This window comes from Odontesthes bonariensis, chromosome 5 (genome assembly GCF_027942865.1).
Source record: "Odontesthes bonariensis isolate fOdoBon6 chromosome 5, fOdoBon6.hap1, whole genome shotgun sequence".
Taxonomy (NCBI): Eukaryota; Metazoa; Chordata; class Actinopteri; order Atheriniformes; family Atherinopsidae; genus Odontesthes; species Odontesthes bonariensis.
In genome coordinates, this window is record NC_134510.1 from 30,218,573 (window position 1) to 30,235,923 (window position 17,351).

Consider the following 17,351-nt stretch of genomic DNA (forward strand, 5'->3'; position numbering starts at 1 on the left):
GGTTCTCAACACGTGAGTGATGACACAGAGTCACTGCTGGCTAGATGTTTTATTTTAGTAAAACCGTTTACAAAACTCAAGCATATTTTTCGTTGGTGGTTATGTTTCATTGTTGTTTTTCCCGCAATATTTGAACTCTTTCGTGTTTTTGTAATACTATTGTGTGCATAGATTTTTCCCATGTCTTGGCTACATCTGTCTATTTTGAGATTATTCTGTCATGTCGGTCTCTCAACTGGAAGGTCAGTAGTTCAATCCCCAGCTGCTTCAGGTATGTTAGTCGGCATGTAAATGTGTGTGATACAGGAAAAAAGCATTATATAGCTTGTGACACTAGACTTCAGAGGCTGAATGTGTGTGTAGAAGCACTTTTAAGTGGTAAAAAGCACTACATAAATGCAGCTCATTTACCATTTTGTACCTCCCATGTCATTGGCAGCCCATTTTTGTTATAAAATAATAAAAATATATATATTTATGCATTTATATTAGGATATTTACCTTATTTATTCATGTTTTTAAATCACACTTTCTGGATGATATAAGTCAACATTAAACATACTCAACAACAAAAAAAAACTTTAGCATTTTGCTTATGTTATCAATTATTCTTCTACATTTGAAAGTTACCAGGTACCTAAATATAATAACCATTCTGTCCTTGTTGCTTTCACTTTGATTGCTTACTTCCCTGTTTGCATTTTTACCCCTTCAATTAAAAATGAAAATACAATCCACAAGAACGAAAATAAAACTTTAAAAAAACATTTGGTTATGTTGTTAATTTTTTTTTCCGACAAAAAAATAAAAATGGTTGTGTGTCCTCCTTGTTGGTTGAATATTTTCATTATTATCAAATTTAGTCTTACTTCGAACTGAACTGTGGCTGCTGCTGAGATTTAGAAACGTTCATGCACTGATTAATGTCAGCTAATTTAACTGCTCAGTATAGATGGAAGAGTGGTGCTGAGATTCACCTCCCCAGGTTGATGACTCCTCGGGGGATTCCTGTTGGAGTATTAAAGGCCGGCAGTAGCTTTTCTCCCAGCTCCATGGCTTTATTCTTGAAGAGCTGAAAAGAAAACAGAGGAAAGCCTCTTGGTGAATACACAATACAATTACAAGATGTGTGTGAATGTTTTATCGCTCCTTCTGTTTTTGTGTCACACATAAATAATTACAAACGTGCTTCTCATCTCAACCTAGCTTAAAAAAATAAGTGTGACAGACTGGGAATCAAAAGCCCGGAGCACATTTCTCCCCCAGTTTTCTCTTTAAAGCTCATTATGTGAAACATAAAGCCTGCTGCAACACAACTCGAGCTGGGTTAAAAACAGTCTAATCAATGTTATCTATAATAGTCTTCTTCCACATCACCGGCAGTCAATGTGTCATCTTATGAAGTGGATTATCAGTCACAAAAGGTGTTTGAAAAGAAAAGGAGATGGAAATACCAAAATGATGAAAAAGAGTGAAACTTCTGAGGAGACAAAAAGGAGGCAGAGCAGAGGTGAGAGGAAAAGTGAAGATTCATATAAAAGACCGAGAACCTCAGAGAGCTGACAGAAGAAGAGATAGTGAGTGAGAAGAGGCAGGTGTGGTGTGTGCAGGGCAAACGGAGTCTTGTCAAAGATGAAGCAGCGTCTGAAAGAAATACCGTGTGAATGTGGCAGTGTTGGAGAGCAGTGACTCGGCAGAAGACTGAAGAAGATGAGAAAAAAAAAAATGAAGAAATAAATTGCAGCCAGATAGGTGGACACCACAGGTCTTTACTATGAAGATTGTCATTATAGTACAAACGGTCTTTTCAATGTGTAGTCTGCAGTGATGTTGATGGGATGTTTTGAGTTTCAGTGAATACCTAATACTGAAACACGATAAGAGCTAATGGATTTTACTGTGATATTATTCTTTATTCCATAAGTCTTTAGGAGGTGTGAAGCGAGCGTATAATGTTGCAGGAGAGTCGATAAATGATTCTGTTAGCTTTAATCTCAGCACCTTTGTTTTAGCTTACAAATCAAATCAACCAATAAAAGTGGGCAGTTCGTATAGATGTGCAGACAACTATTTCTGACCTGCTTTGATCTCAAGCAAGTTGTGTATAAGTGTTTATTTGTAACTGACCTCAGGGACGAGAATATCCTCTGGAAATCAAAATAGATCAAGAAATATTCATGTCTTATCAATGTTAGAATCTCCTGCTTTGACTCTCAGTCAGCTGGTTCCTTTTTTACTTTTAGATCATTTTCATAAAACACATGGACTTGTGTTCTCACGTCTCCCCATCCTCAAGCAATAATGTCATGTTTTCCTCATAATTTCAAACCCCCTGAGAGACATTCATATTTACGAGGCCTTTCGGGAGAATTAGTCTTTGAAGCGCCCCTTTTCAGTTTGTACTTTAAAATGCATAAAGTATTCATGTTTGTGGCAACAACACCCACATGCGGCCATTATGCATACTCATTCGTGTGCAAAGCACGGCATCCCTTTATGTGCTTCCAGACCTTCCTTTAAGCTTTTGCATGAAACACCCATGCATGTTCCCAAACCGTTCTTTACAGATATGCAAACATACAAGAGAAGGGTTTTTCAGAATGCTCAAAAAGTACATAAACTCATTCATACATCAATGAATGAGAGAGCAAACAGCAGATGTCATTTTTCAAATCGGGGCAGTTTTCCTTGCAGCGTTTATAAAAAGATACTCGCACCAATGCCAAAAGAGTTGTCCGCGGCAGAACAGAGAGTGCTCCATTCACGAAGCTCCACGTCGGAGAAGACCTGTCATTACAGCTTCAGGTTATCAGCATTAACTCTTAAGACGCTTAAAAAATTACTTAAATGATAAGTAAATTGTAACCACCATTAGACCAAACTACAAACAAAAATGATAAATTATTGCATATTAATTATTGATGAAAATTAGCCGTTATAGACTGGATTTATTTATACAAAGTCCTTGTGACACACCGAAAATGTCTTAACGATGTGATGTATGAAACTTGTAGCTTTGCTCTCAGAATCTCAGGTATTATTCTGGATCTTTGTTAGTCTGTTTTGATCTCATACAGAGTAACAGAACAGCTGTGTGTGTGTGTGTGTGTGTGTGTGTGTGTGTGTGTGTGTTGTTGTGCACTCCTTTTCGAATCGCCTGGTTCTCTATTTTATCAAAGTGAACACTAATGACCCACAGCCTGGTCTCATCTCTCCTCATCGGTGCTTTGTACCACCATCGCTGTTCCAGCAAACCACATCCCCACAGACACACACACATGCACTCTTGTTTGGAGTACATAGATTATTTTATAAAACTTCAACACTGCAGTTTAGTTTTGTTCATGTCATCATTCACATTTAAATTAACTGTCTCTGCTACATTAAGTAACAGACAGACAAAGAGCAGAAGCGGCTGTAGATTATATTGCATTCATTTATTCTTGTTACTTGTTTATGAATTCCTTGATTAATTACAGTAAAACCCCTTTGGCTGGTATCTGCTCTGTGACTTACTTGTTGCAGCACACGAGCTAAATTAAAGGCTGTGTTCATAAATCAATCCACCCTGACACGCTGCTGGTCTCCTCCCTCTGTAACTGTAAATGGACTTTGAATGTGTGCACCTCGCGCTTGTCCAATCAGTACGTTAGACTATAAATAAATCACTATATTGGTTTTATTCACAATTCTTATTTTCAACATTCTCTCTGTAAAGAGCAACATTGATTGAATGTGACAGTCGAGTGATCGGTTTCTTCTCTTTTATTTGAAATTCTCTGTAGGTTAGTGGATGGGTGTCTTGACACAAATGCCTTTTCTATCAGCTCTTAACTGCCAAAGACACTCATCAGGTGTGCATGTCATCTCTCCCTCTGCAAACATCATCAAAGCCCAGAGGAGAGAAATCTTTCTTGGTCTGCCTCTTCTATTTACCAGTTATACCTCTCAGCCTTTGCCTGGGGGTAACAAAAGACATAGAAATAGGCCCATGCACTCTTCCATATGTCTGTGAGTGTATAGTTGTGGTAAAACACTGCATTGTTTTTTGTATTTTGATTAGATTATCCCTGCTGGTATTCTTTATTTTCTTTGATGTAAACAAACTCACGAAGAGACTAAAAAGTGAGTTAACGTCTTTGAATTTTCCAGTTTCAGTCCCCTGTCAGTGGCTCTCAGCCCCGAGCCTTTTTCCTGCTAGAACATAAATCTTTATATAACAGGGCAACAGATTTTATGTAACTCAGGATGTAACTGTGTCTCAGTTTTCCTGATATAGCAGGTCTCGGTTTGATTATATCCAGCAGATCCTGAATATTAGTATTTTTCCTACTTTTCATAAATTGGTTGCCTTCCTTGTGTTTGTTCTTTAACTATGTTCGCCTCACTACCGATAGTTCCTTCATATTAGACATGCTGTTGGATTACGATAAAGATCTTGATTCTTGAATAGCTCTTAACTTTGTCAGTGTTTCTCGAAAATACATTCAGCGTGTGGGATGTAGTGACATCTAGTGGCACAAATTGCAAAATCCGTCTTAATGAATACCCTCCACCTACCAACAAACTATTGTCAATTGGAAATTGATAAAAGTCCCACTTTAGAGCCAGAATTTGGCTTTTCCCTTCAGGGCTACTGTATTGTGGCAGAATAACGTGACGGAGGGGTGAGGAGGGCAAAATGCTGCATTTTTGGGTGTAAAAAGACAAAGCAGTTCTTACGTTCATTCATTTAAACACTAATGAAACACAGTTTTGAATGATAACCTGCATTTGTGATAACTGATCATTCAAAATGTTGCTTTAAACAATCAAATCTTTCACCACACACTCAAACAGGCACAGCACTGCATTTTATGGGGAATTTATCAGTCTGTGTGCTCTCCTGATAATGTATGAACAGTGTCATCAGTGTCTCTCTGAAATGTTTTTAATCGTTTATGGAAAACACTGAGCTTTATGGCTCCAAGTAAAAGTGTGGATTTTGCCAAACAACCAGCAGCTGTCTTTTTTTATTTGTTGACATTAAAAGAAACAGAAAATAACCATTCTTATCCTTAAAGATGACTCACACCGAAGTGTCTTAGTCATTCTAAGGTTTTTGGCTCCCCTTAATATTTTGTGGCTTGACAACTAACTCGGCCTGGCAGGCTGTCTCACCTGTATTTCCTTTCTTCTTCACATTCTCCAGTCTGACTAGACAGGTGATGGGCATCGTGAAAATATAATGTGGCAATAAAATGACAAACTGTGTGACTGGTAGCTCATGTGTTTTAGCAGCCAGCCAAGAGCTTCATTGGCTCCTTGAATCCCTCAATCACATCACTGATTCTGTGTAAAAAATGGGGGCTTTTAATGAGAGAACAAAGTCCCCCGTCTTTTTTATAGCTGCCATCATCTCCTCTTTACTCACGTTACAGAGATGGGGGAGATGAAGCAGGCTGAAAACCTGATCCGTTGAAGGTGAGAAATGGCTGGTAGGCAGCAGTGTCATGGAAAACCTTTCTCTCTAGTTTGAAGACATATTTCATCTGAGCTTCAGAGAACGGCTTGTGGTCTCCTTGATTCTGTCCTCTAGTTCTGACACCAAAGCACACGCAGAGAGCGTGCATAATGTTTTGATACAAGCTTTCTGTGCTCCACAAGTCACAACCAAATCTAAGTACGCAGTGGGGGATGTTTTGAAACTCTTCTGATGTTTACTAAGCTGAGAAAAGAGGGATTATCTTTAACCCACATAAGTAATTTTTATTATGGTGGCTTAAGAACACACAACTGCAAAGTGATTGTACAAATATACAAAGCCATTTGCTCATCTTTTCCCTTCGGAGTGAACGTACGTGAACTACGTCAACATTAAATCTACGATGCAACAAAGGGAGGCAACTTAACTACACTTAAAGCTGATCCTTCACTACCAGCATGTCATTAATAGATCCTTTTTAAAGCCTGTGGCACAGACAACACTGCTCAGCTGTGAATGAGCCAGGGGAAAGGAAGGGAACATAATGCCTGCGAAAATAATGACTCCATTTGTGGGGAGTTTTCATGGTGCATTTGGTTATTTTAAAGAGGAACGTTTGCAGTACATCTATAGATAGTGCAGGTCCTCCTCCATGAAATCTCCAATCCTGCACTGCCATGTTCCTCCAAACAAAGGCTTTTACACACCTGATTTTACAAGTTATTCAGGGGTATTCAGTTGCTGACAATATATTGCAAAATCAGATGTTTAAACATTAAATTATCAAAAGAGATAAGTGCACTTTATATGGATTGATTACAGCTTCACTTGACTGTTATTACATTTAATCTAATTCACCAATTTTAACTTATAAGCTTGTTGCAGGAAGCAGTGAGATCAAATACAGCATTCTGAATCCAATTTTTTTTCTTTAAAGTTGATCAATCGCTAACAACATTTCGGTGGAAAAAAAAAGGGAAACAAATCTGAATGTAATTTTGAGTGAAATAAAAGTCTGAAGCTCCTGCCAGCTTTTGTTCATCTTACCTCCATAAATCTTAATAATTTAACACAAGCAGCTTTCTCACATGCACTGCACCCCTGAGACTTTGGCAAAGATGTTCCAGAAGGGCAGCATGCAAGAACGCAACTTTGTTTTCTGACTTCTGGCAAAGATTTTGCAGTCAGCTCCTGAGTAAAATCTCCAGAAAATGATTTAGCGAGACAGTATTTGACCGTGGCAGTTAATCGAGAGCTTTTCCGTTTCTACTGACCTACTTTCCACCAACTCTTTGATATTGTGAATACATTAAAACAGATGTGGTATTAATATCAACACAAAAACAGCCATCATTCAACATTTCTGATGTAATGTAAACAAGCAGTTTCCAAAGCTTACTTTTATGAAATCATATCCTGCCTCCTATGAGCTTTACAGAGACACTGCTGTGAAATATTTACAGCCGTGAGAAGACTATCGCATCCTTTGTAACCTCATGTGAGAACAGCAACTGCGAGCAAGTGGACTGAATTGTCCTCATATTCTCCAGATCATTACTGGAGTTCAAACTCATGAACTCTTACATCATGTTTTCTCTCCCTGCTGTGGTTTCATACCTGCTCTGGGCCCCCAGTTTGAGAGCAACTGTTCTAGACGAGTAAATAGCTGAACTCTACAGCGTGTCGACATGGCAGTGTTTTCACAGAGACCCAAAAAGGCGCGTTATGCAAGTTGTAAGCCAACAGTTTGAAGAGTCGACTGAAAAGTTGCCCTGATGTCACGGATTTTCCACCTCAAAGCTTCTATCTTATGTGAAGTTGTAAGCCTTTGTCATCAAAGTTGCATTGCTCTTTCTGACCATTAAGGATGTCTGTATGATCAATAACTGGCTCTCAGGTGAGAGAAAAATTTAAATACAGAATACACATTCATCATAAAGAGAAAGCAATCATGTAAGCTGTATAGATACAAACAGTTATCAGATTGGGCTCCGTCTCCAAACACACAAATGAAACTTATAAAATATGTATCTTTTCAACAGTTGATGTTAAAAAATTTGTGTTCGCACTCAAGAACACATAAAAGTTTGATTCAAGTACTGCTTCTGGCTTAGAGTTATCTAAAGTTCAATTCTACTGAGGCTATAATAAGACACTCAGTTGCTGGAACAAATATCGAACGTTTACAAGCAGCAGTTACACCTGGTTTGTTTCGTTTCTCTCCCAGCGGCATTGATCTCTATTAGGATCTTTTTCCCTGGATCTCCACGGCCCTAAGGAATATTCAAAATGAAAAAGATTCTTTACAGAGGTCTCAGTCACAAACTGCAGTAATCACTGACTGAAAGGAATATTACAAGTCTCCGCCTCAATGGTCTTCCCCAATATATCTACCCTGTGAGCTGCATCTGACAGGACTGGCAGGAGGAGACCCTTTGTTGCACATTGATTTTGTTCTTCATTTCATAAGCTGCTGGTGTGACCTCGTGAGAAACGGATGACTCTACAGGTCACAACACTATAATTCACAGGATCTGAATCTTTGTGCCTCAGCACTGTTGTCTTTGAGAAAGCCACTGAGCTAAAGATGGCAGCTATATTGAGCACCAGTAGTGGTGTGTAACATTCATAATAAATAATCACAGCTAACACGCGCAGCACAGCAGAAAGCCTGCACGTGTCTGTGGGCTCTCTGCAAATCACCAGTTTAATTTGAAAAAACTCAACCTATTACAACCAAGACTGTGATTAAACTGCAAATTTCTGTTTCATTTTTTTTACCTGAAATATGTTTTAATGTTTTTTTTATCTTCCAGGCTGGCAGCGTGACACTGATGTCTTCAACATTGACAGCAAACTCACAGTCACACAGTCTCACATCAGCTGCTCGCTCGCTCGCTCCTGATGTTGGAAACGAAAGGTACTCTGCATAATTTATGCAGCACACCATCGCCTGAGAGCGAGAAGGCGAACATGCTAAAACAGATCCAATAAATTAGACATAGGGACTTCTCAGAGAGCAAACACAGTGAAATAATGGAAGTGCCCACCAAAGCCCAAATTGGAGGACAAACAAGTGGCGGTTCCTCAATTGGGCCCCCTTTGGAAAGGAGCAGCTTCAAATTAGTCCACATTACAGCACCCACGTTCTCCCTGCCCCTCCCCTCGCTTTACAAATTATTTTGGTTTGCTGACTACACCCTATCCATACTACAGTAGCCACAGTTTGTTGTGTTTCAAGGATCCAGTTGTTGTGCATACATCCCCACAGCCTTTCGCCTCGTATAGCTCTTGGTGTTAATACCCTCCATCTAATTACAATGAGTATGACAGATGATGTGGTTAGTTGTTGCTAACATAACTTGTCATTATTGGACTGTTTCAGCCTCAATATAATCTTTTTATATTACAGGTTAGCTCAGGAGTGGCAGTGTATGACTCAGGTTGTCTGGTGCTGGTTTTTATATCCTAAGCTAATTCCCACATCGCATAAATGAAAAAGTAATTCAAAGGGAAGTCTTCATCCCATTTATGCGTCACTGACAAAATACAAGGAGACTCGGCATGCCATATCTCTAAGCTACTTGTCAGTGGAAAATCAACTGAGAGTCTTGATAATTATAATGAGGGCACACTGGATCTCATCAGATGCTCCCACAATATAAAGAAGCTTCACAGCAACACAACCTGCTTACACATTAGTGTTTGTCATACACAATAAGCCCTTCCTGAAGCGACTGACCACACATACTCTGTGACCCATCAATAATTCAACCTGCAATTTTTCCTGTTTCCAAAACCTTTCTGCCATCCTCACTGTGGAAAGTCACAGGAAGAGGTGGGCGCTGATGGGAAGTAAAGAGGAGCAGTATTTGGAGGACATGTCAGATCCACTTCTCATGAGGACCCTGACAGGGCCTCACAGGCCTGGTGTAGGGGGACTACAGGCACCTATTCTCCCACTCAGCCACACAAAAGAGTGAAGAGATACGTTCCCTTGTGGGTTACAACTGACAACACACCGGGAGAAACAGAAAAAAATCAGAGAGATCTTGTTAAAGGGTTACAGAGAGAGATACTGTCAGTTACATGCAAGTGGTGGAGAAATTGGAAGATAGTGTGGGTTGATGAAATGGTTTCACATGAACTTTAAAAAAATAATAATTTTATATATACCTGTCAGCAACTTGTAATCACCAACTGAATGTTGCTGAATCTAGCCCTAGAAAGCCTCACAGAGAGATAGTTATATTCATTATAAACCTCAAAATAAAAATGCAGAGGCACTGCATTAAAAAGAAGGTTCTGCCTCGAGGTGCTGGAGAGCACAGCGCTATCATTAAAAATAGTTAACCCTCTTGAGAACATGAAAGTAATCAGGAAACCCACCCAAAAAAACTTTTTAATCGTCTGAAGAAAAACCTTATTGCAGAAACTAAGAGGGGAAAAGTCTGGAGATTTTGGATAGAACTTTTTTTTTTCTACTAGATTTGAAATTTCTAATTTTCCTGTTCAAGTGGTCATTTTGGTCCACAGTTAATTTCACTGGCAATTCAAGGAGAAGGTGCTTTATACATACATTTCTGTTTAGATCTGAAATCTATTTATTATGTACTTTTTCTCTCCTCATTTGCTGTCAGCCACTCTTTTGCTTTCTTTTAAAAGGCTAAATCACGAAGTGTTTACAACTATACGAATCGCCCTGTGTTTCTGTACTCATGCACATAGCATGGTGATAAATTGAGTGGGCGATGTTTTCACATCATTCATGTACCGATTTAAAAAAAAAAAAAAATACCAATATGAGCCTTCTTAAGAGTATCAAAGGAAGGACCTGCAGGAGCTATCTTGAACGGTCCAAAAGGGCTTTAAATGATACAGTGTTTCATTAAATACTTTAATGAGATTAAACTTTCACCAAATGTAGACATTTTTAAATCCAGGTTAAAGACATTTCTTTTCTCATGTGTCTATGCATGAAATATCTTTTAACTTATCTAGACTGTTGCCTGTTTTTAAATTCATTTAAATGATTTTATTTGTTTCTCTTTATATTCTTTTATGTATTTTTAATGCTTCTTGCACTCCCTGCTGCAATGCTTTTATTTTATGTAAAGCACTTTGAACTGTTTGTACATGAAATGTGCTATACAAATAAATTTGATTTGATTTGATTTGATTAATGTGTTTAACATCTGTCTCCATCTTTACACCAGTGGTCAAATTTAAGTGCATTCACTCGAACATGAAACTTACAAACTAAGGAAAATACTGCTTTTATTTTTGGTTTAACAGCATTACTAATAGTCTTTTTCTTTAGCCTCTTTTAGGTGATTTTTACGTTCAATCCCTCCACAACTGAAATACAAAAACTGATAAGAAAAACTTCTTAGATATTTGAGGAAAGGGTTTTTCATGAGCTTCTAAAAAGATGGCATAGTAAAGATACTGAACTTATCAAGTTTAAATAAGGTAGCTGTGATTAGTTCAAACCAAGAGATCAAAATTAGTAAAAATACAATATCAATATTCAAACTCATGGATCGTATATGATGGCAAAATACTACAGGAAACATTTTTTACAAAAGGACTGCTTCTCCTGTTATACCAATTGTAAATTTAGCTGATAATACTTTATGCATAATATTTATTGAGTAGAGGTTTTAAGACTGAAGTTAAAGTTGCTTTTTGGTATTGGTACATGAGAATATCCTTTCCACTGCGAGCACCAACAATGATTTGTTTTCTAAATCAACCAGGCTGATTTTCAGACTGATTGTCTCTTTCCACCCTCTTTTTAATGATTTAAAATGTGGGAGTTTTATAGAGAGAAGTGTGAAGAAGCTCCAGTTACTACTGTGAGGTGCATGCATCTTCAAAGTGGCTGTTAGGATATTTTAAAAAGTATTTCTTAATTAAAATCAGTACAAATGTTCCCATCATATAAATGCACATACAGGAAAGGAATGTTTTGAATGCTTCCCATTTTTATACTACATTACTTCCTCTGAGACGTTTATGAATCACAACCAACGTGCAGCGAATACCTGTTGCTTTTTATCAGAAAGAGGTGAAGATGATCTGCGAGAAAAGCCCCTGCAGATTTCAGGAGAGCGGTAATGAGATTGGAGGAACACAATGTGATGAGGGGGTGAGGACGAGTGTCAAAGATAAAGCAGTCAGCCGCAGTGGGAGAGAAGAAGAAGAGGAAAAACGAGAGGAAGAAAGGGGGTGAGTGAGGTTTGTGTCTAAATCCTGAGGATGAGAGGAGGCGAGGCAAGATGAGGAAGATTAGATTTGGGTTATCTGTGTGGCCTTGCGTGGATCTGTGGTTCAGTTGGTGATATCAGCTAGTTGTCTGTGGAGTGAGAGGAGCTCCTGATTGCAGCGCCAGGCTTCAAAGCATCGCCTGCCTCATCAAAGACTTGACTCAGTGAAGGATATGGCCACTGTGATGTCGTGCATGTGAGCGTGGAAGCCAGAGAGAGATGGATGTTAGCCGGAGGATGTGTTTATCTCAGCTGTAAATTAAGATGCCACATAACCCGCATTCAGAGATAAATGTTTATAGCATGAATCCTTCACTGAAGCTATTGCAGGACGCTATTGTGTTATCATGGCTGGAAACAAATAGGAATGCTGTTGGCAGCAATTTATGCAATTTAACCTCACTCTCTAAAATGTTTTATTTGTTTTCTGTAAAATTTAAATTTTTAAGTTGCACTGAAATGCAATTTCACAAGATCTTCAAAAGGAGTGGGAGCAAAGGCAGAAACTTACTTCAAATAATAACACGTTTCATCAGCATGCTGTAAAGCAGTGCATTTATAAAGCAAGACAAAACTTTGATAGAGGCCAACAAAGGTCAAACTGCATTCTTCTTGATTTAAATTGGGGACCTAGTGAGGATGTTAAAGGCATTTCTTCAGTGAAAACTCTTTCAGATGTTAATCTATGCCATGCTTAACTTGTGTCACAGCATGTTTTAACTTTCTTAGGCTAAACCCATGAGCCTTTGTATCCAAGGTGTGATGGTGCTGCAGGGCTCATCTGGCGGTGCAGAGACTGTAGTTTATCTTTTGGCATTCGTAATTTAAGTATTTCTTGCACATTTGTCAGCAATGCAGGAGAGCCAGAAAATAGAGCAGACAGCCTGAAGAATGGGGTTGTGCAGGGGTTGCTTTCAGCTTCAGTTTCAGGCAAGTGGACCTCAAATTTAATGGAAGGAGTGATTTTTTTTTCAACAGCGCACATTCAATTAAAAATAATAGATTGTCTCATTGTTCTCAGAGTAATTTCATGGCATTTAGCTTGGCCTTACACAATAAATCATGTACATTTCCACCGGAAGTGGATATTGCAGAGAAAATTTCCACAAGCAGGTGCTGTAAAGTTTCTTGACAGAGAATCTTGAGTAAATTATTTGGCAGCTAGAATTTTTGACTTAAAAGTCGCCTTTCAAGAGCCAGCTGCTTAGTTAACAAGGTGGTTTACTGCATGTGGAACTTCCACGACTTCCACACTGCCAAAAGGCCTGAGGTCATGCATGCTGACGTATCCTTGAGTCAAACCCTTAATCTCGATCAGTCGTGAGTGAAATGACAAATTCTATGTAGGCAGCAATGGAATGGTACAATAACAGGAAAAAACGGGCTGTGCTCAATCTAGAGATGCACCACTTTCATATAGCCTGTTGTATAAACCATAAAAACACATCAACTGTAGACATGCCTTGAGGCTTTAGTCTGCTCCTGTTTAACAGGCTTTGGTGGTGTGCCATTTCGCTTGTGATCTAACATACTGGTTGTTGCAGCCTATATCAAATCATCCCCTCAGGATATGAAACATATGGTGGTCAATTCCTCTCGATCCTCTGCTACAGTTAAGATGGATCTCCCCCGATTTTTTTTCACCACCAACCTCCATCCACCAGGCCATCATCCTTTCTCAGTCTACCTTGGGGACCTACTTAGATAGCACTGCGTTCTTGTCTTTGATTGGCCTGGCATGCTTCCTGTTGCCTCACTGTTGCCATGGTTTCGGTGGTGGCTGTGCTGCAGTGTTCACTAGATCCATCTGTCTTGGGTTTCAGCTGGGTGGAAAGTGCTATGATTCCACTCATTTTCTCACTGGGGGGCGGCATCCATCCTGCTGCCACTCTTCTGTCTCCTGCGCTGGTACGCATCAGCACAAGTCCTGACTGCAGTGAAGACACATGGCTCGTCAGTAAAGAGGATTGTTGTTGAGACATGCTTCATCAATTTGAAAGCAAAACAACGTTAGGAAGGCTGAGCAGATTTGCTTGGCACCTGCCAAAATACCCAGGTGTAAGACTAAGGCACTGAGAGTGAGGAAAACAAATAAATACAGCAGAGCTATTCTGATCTGAAAGAGAAAGGAGGACACTCTTATCAGCATTGTGTTAAGCCAGCTTAAATTTCATGATTAAGATACAAAGCCAAGCTGCTGTATACTCCACATTCCAGCCTGCTAAAAGCATCACAGGTGTTTGTACTCTCTTTCTATGTTGCTGTGTATTTGCTACTTAATAATAAACTTGTATGTTTGAATAATTTACACTTGATCGTATCAGCAAATCAGAGGTGACACGCACAGACCTGGTAACAATGACAATGAAATGGCTTGTGTGCTCACTGAAGTAATACCAGAGAACAGCCATGCTTGAGAGCATCCACCTTGTAGGTTTCCTCCTGACATTATCACCAGTGTAAAACTGCTAGTTGGCTCTCAGCCACTTCCGGCCATGCCGGCGTAGGTCCCTTTGTCTTCACAATGTTTTTGATTTTAGAGAACAGCTTGTTTAGCAGACAAACTCGCATTGGACATAAAATCGAAATTGCGATCAGATTTCTAACTAAAAACTAAAAAGAATGTGCACTGCACCAGCTGGTAAAACACAGCTAAAGGGATGACCAACAACACAAACAACAATAAATCTCTCCAACACTTCATCATAAAAAGAGCACTCTGGGCTTCGGATGCTCGGTTGAATATTCTTACAAGATGGTGAGTAATGGTGTCTGATATTCCCAAGACCCCTCGATGTGCGAGACCCCTGGGGTCATCTGAGGGATCCCTGTCTTGAAGCAAATGTCACTGTTCATAGATATTGCATAGGCTTCTGTCTTTTGATGCTAATTAAATGTTACTGCTCACCAAGTGCCAAGATAAAGAAGAGCTGCAGGAGTAGAGAGGGAGAAATGTGAGGATGAGATGTATAAATGAGTGGCTATGAATATGTGTATATGTACATTCTTACCAGTTTATTTATTTATTTGCTTCAAGAATGATAATTGAGGGATCACTGCCAATTTACTTTCCCAGGTACACATAATCAGCTAATGTTAAAGGTACTAAAAAAAAGACATCTGCACAGATGTTGCAGTGGATCTCAATAACATGGCGCAATCAGTAAAGTTGTGGTTCTTCATGTTTTAACTGACGTGCCTAATGAGTGCAGCAGACAGAGGTATTGGTACGGAAACAGCTCATTAAAAGTGTGCCTACATCCAAATGTGGAAATGCGACAGGAGCAGGTGTGATTGAATTTTGAAAAAAAAATCCATTTGTACTCTGTTTTTCAAATCAGAATTAGAAAACAAAATGAGGGTAAAAGCGAGGGTTTCTTAGTATTACATCTCTGATCAAAAGTTTTACAAAAGAGTAAGACGAGTGTCTGAAATAGAAGGCACATGAATGATTACTCTGAGTTGCAACACAAAGATATCTTCCTCGTGAGACTTTCGTCCCAGATTTTACACAATATTGAAAACTTATCTCTCAAAGACAGCTGGCTTCTTGCTCTGCCTTTCAGTGCAGATCAGGCTGAAACAGGTCTAACCCTAAAAAACTGTCGTCATTGCGATTTCCAGAAGAGAGGTCTTAGATAACATTACTCTTATTCTGCCTGAGAACCATTACTGCTACTCATCTCAGTGCAGTGCTGAAATGGACACAAAGACAAATTGTGATGGGGGGGCTGACCTTGACAGGCAACAGTGAGGCAGAACACCACCAGGCGGCAATCAGCTCGGCGCTTGGCTGAGACACAGCTGTTGATCGCATCAGGAGGTCCTCAGTTGATGAGCCAGCAGAGCAATGTCGAGCTGCAAAAAGGCTCTTCGTGAGGGTGTGAGTCGTGAGTGTTTGCTTCTGTGTGCACTGGCTGGATTTGTTACATCCGAGTGCCTGTGTTGCTGTGTGCATCAGTGGTTGGCTCTGGGATGGGACTCAGATGCTTAAATGCAAGTTATCGGTGCGTGGAAAACAATCAGCTTAACACGGTGCGACATTCCCAATTATTTGCCCCTCTGTAACAACATAACAAATCCCAAAGAAGAATGTCAATGTGTGGCAGTGAGGCTGCAAGTTAAAACATGGTCACTCGAGGGATTTTTCTGGACAAGTTTGAGCTTTGTGTAAGTCACCTTGTCGCGGAGATTTCACCTCCTCAAGCCAGCGTCAGCTGTAATCTAGGGAGGGCTTCATGTAGAGTTGCATTTGTTAATGTCCCAGTCCAGTCAGGACATACAGGCTTTGCTGGGACAAGTCACAGGCTCTGTCACACTGAATAAGTCTGCTGTCCCATTCGAGGCTGAGAGAGCAGGCTAGTGGTCAGCTTATATTAATTTCAGAGATGTGTTGTGTCCACAGTGGTGGCAACAGCAGAGCCAAGGTGTCTCCCAAGAAGTCATGCTGTCACTACTGCCACAGTAATGTCCACACAGAAGGCTTAACGTTCCCTTTTTCTTCCTTTTCAGACTGACCTGGCACAGCTTGGGCTTACTTAAAACAGCAATAGCATGTGAAAAGAGCTCTTCTGTTTTTGTTGGAGAATGTGCGAGAGGGAACCAGCAGGACCCAGTTTGAGGTAGCAAATGTGTCACATTGTGAGGGCAGCTACCTGCAGCTGCGAAGCGTCTCACAGCAGCTCCGTTTGTCACTTTTGTACATCCCTTTTGCCTTTATCTCTCAGTGTGGCTTCTTAGACCAGTGATCTTCCAATTTGCCATCGCCTCAAACATCCTAATTAGCAAGCACACTGAAAACAACTTAAGTGCTCTAAAAGTCAGGGTATAAAAATGTTGGAGAGGCCATTAGATGTTTGAATTCAGTCAAGCGTGCAGAGCAGAAAAGTTCTGCGGATGGCAATTAAAGTGGCCTGAGTGTCTGGCAGCAACTGTACCTCACTGCACGTCTTCACAATTATGATTTAATTGTATGAGAAAAATCTGATTCTCAACCTAATTTACATTTCTCTCTGCTATCTTTCTCCTGTTCTTCAATATTAAAGACACACTAAGAAACTTATGAAACTCTTTTGTCATCTATTCACTTTTTTTCTTTCTGGTTGTAGAATTAGATTATTTTTATTGATCCTTTGAGAGCTATTGGAGTAGTCTGAAGCGGCTGCAACCTTTTGATTAAACAGACTCAGGCTAAACGTATCGTAGCACTGGGAATAACGGCCATTCATGTGCTAGAATTTTTTTTTTCAAACACTGTACTTAGCATTACAGTACGTGCCATGGTCTTAAAATCTTTTCATTATGTAATGGATTTATTGTGTTTTTGAAGAAATGTACTTATGCCATTATATTTATAAGGCATGCACAATCATTCATTATTCTAAAGATTAGCAGAAACCACTGCTTTAAGCAAATTATTTAGTGTCCAAAACTTACCGCTGTTCAAATGTTCCCAGGGCTTATGTAAACTCTTACTTCTCAGACCTTGTCCTAAACTCAACAGTCCTTAGCTTCTCCACACAGCTGCCAAGCACTCTGAAAATTGAAATAATTGACTCACAAAGCAGAAGAAGGATATGAGTAAAGTGTTTTAAAAAAGGCATTTAAGAGGAATGTCC

At 39.6% G+C, this 17,351-nt stretch overlaps 1 protein-coding gene across 2 annotated transcripts in view; it reads right to left on the bottom strand.

Moving 5' to 3' along the window:
• Positions 1-17,351, bottom strand: part of LOC142380298 (mannosyl-oligosaccharide 1,2-alpha-mannosidase IA) — a 198,945-nt gene that overhangs the window by 23,115 nt on the left and 158,479 nt on the right. For both annotated transcript variants that reach the window (XM_075466040.1, XM_075466041.1), the window contains exon 5: positions 978-1,072. In XM_075466040.1, the coding sequence (XP_075322155.1) occupies positions 978-1,072 (95 nt within the window). The remainder of the gene's footprint in view (positions 1-977; positions 1,073-17,351) is intronic.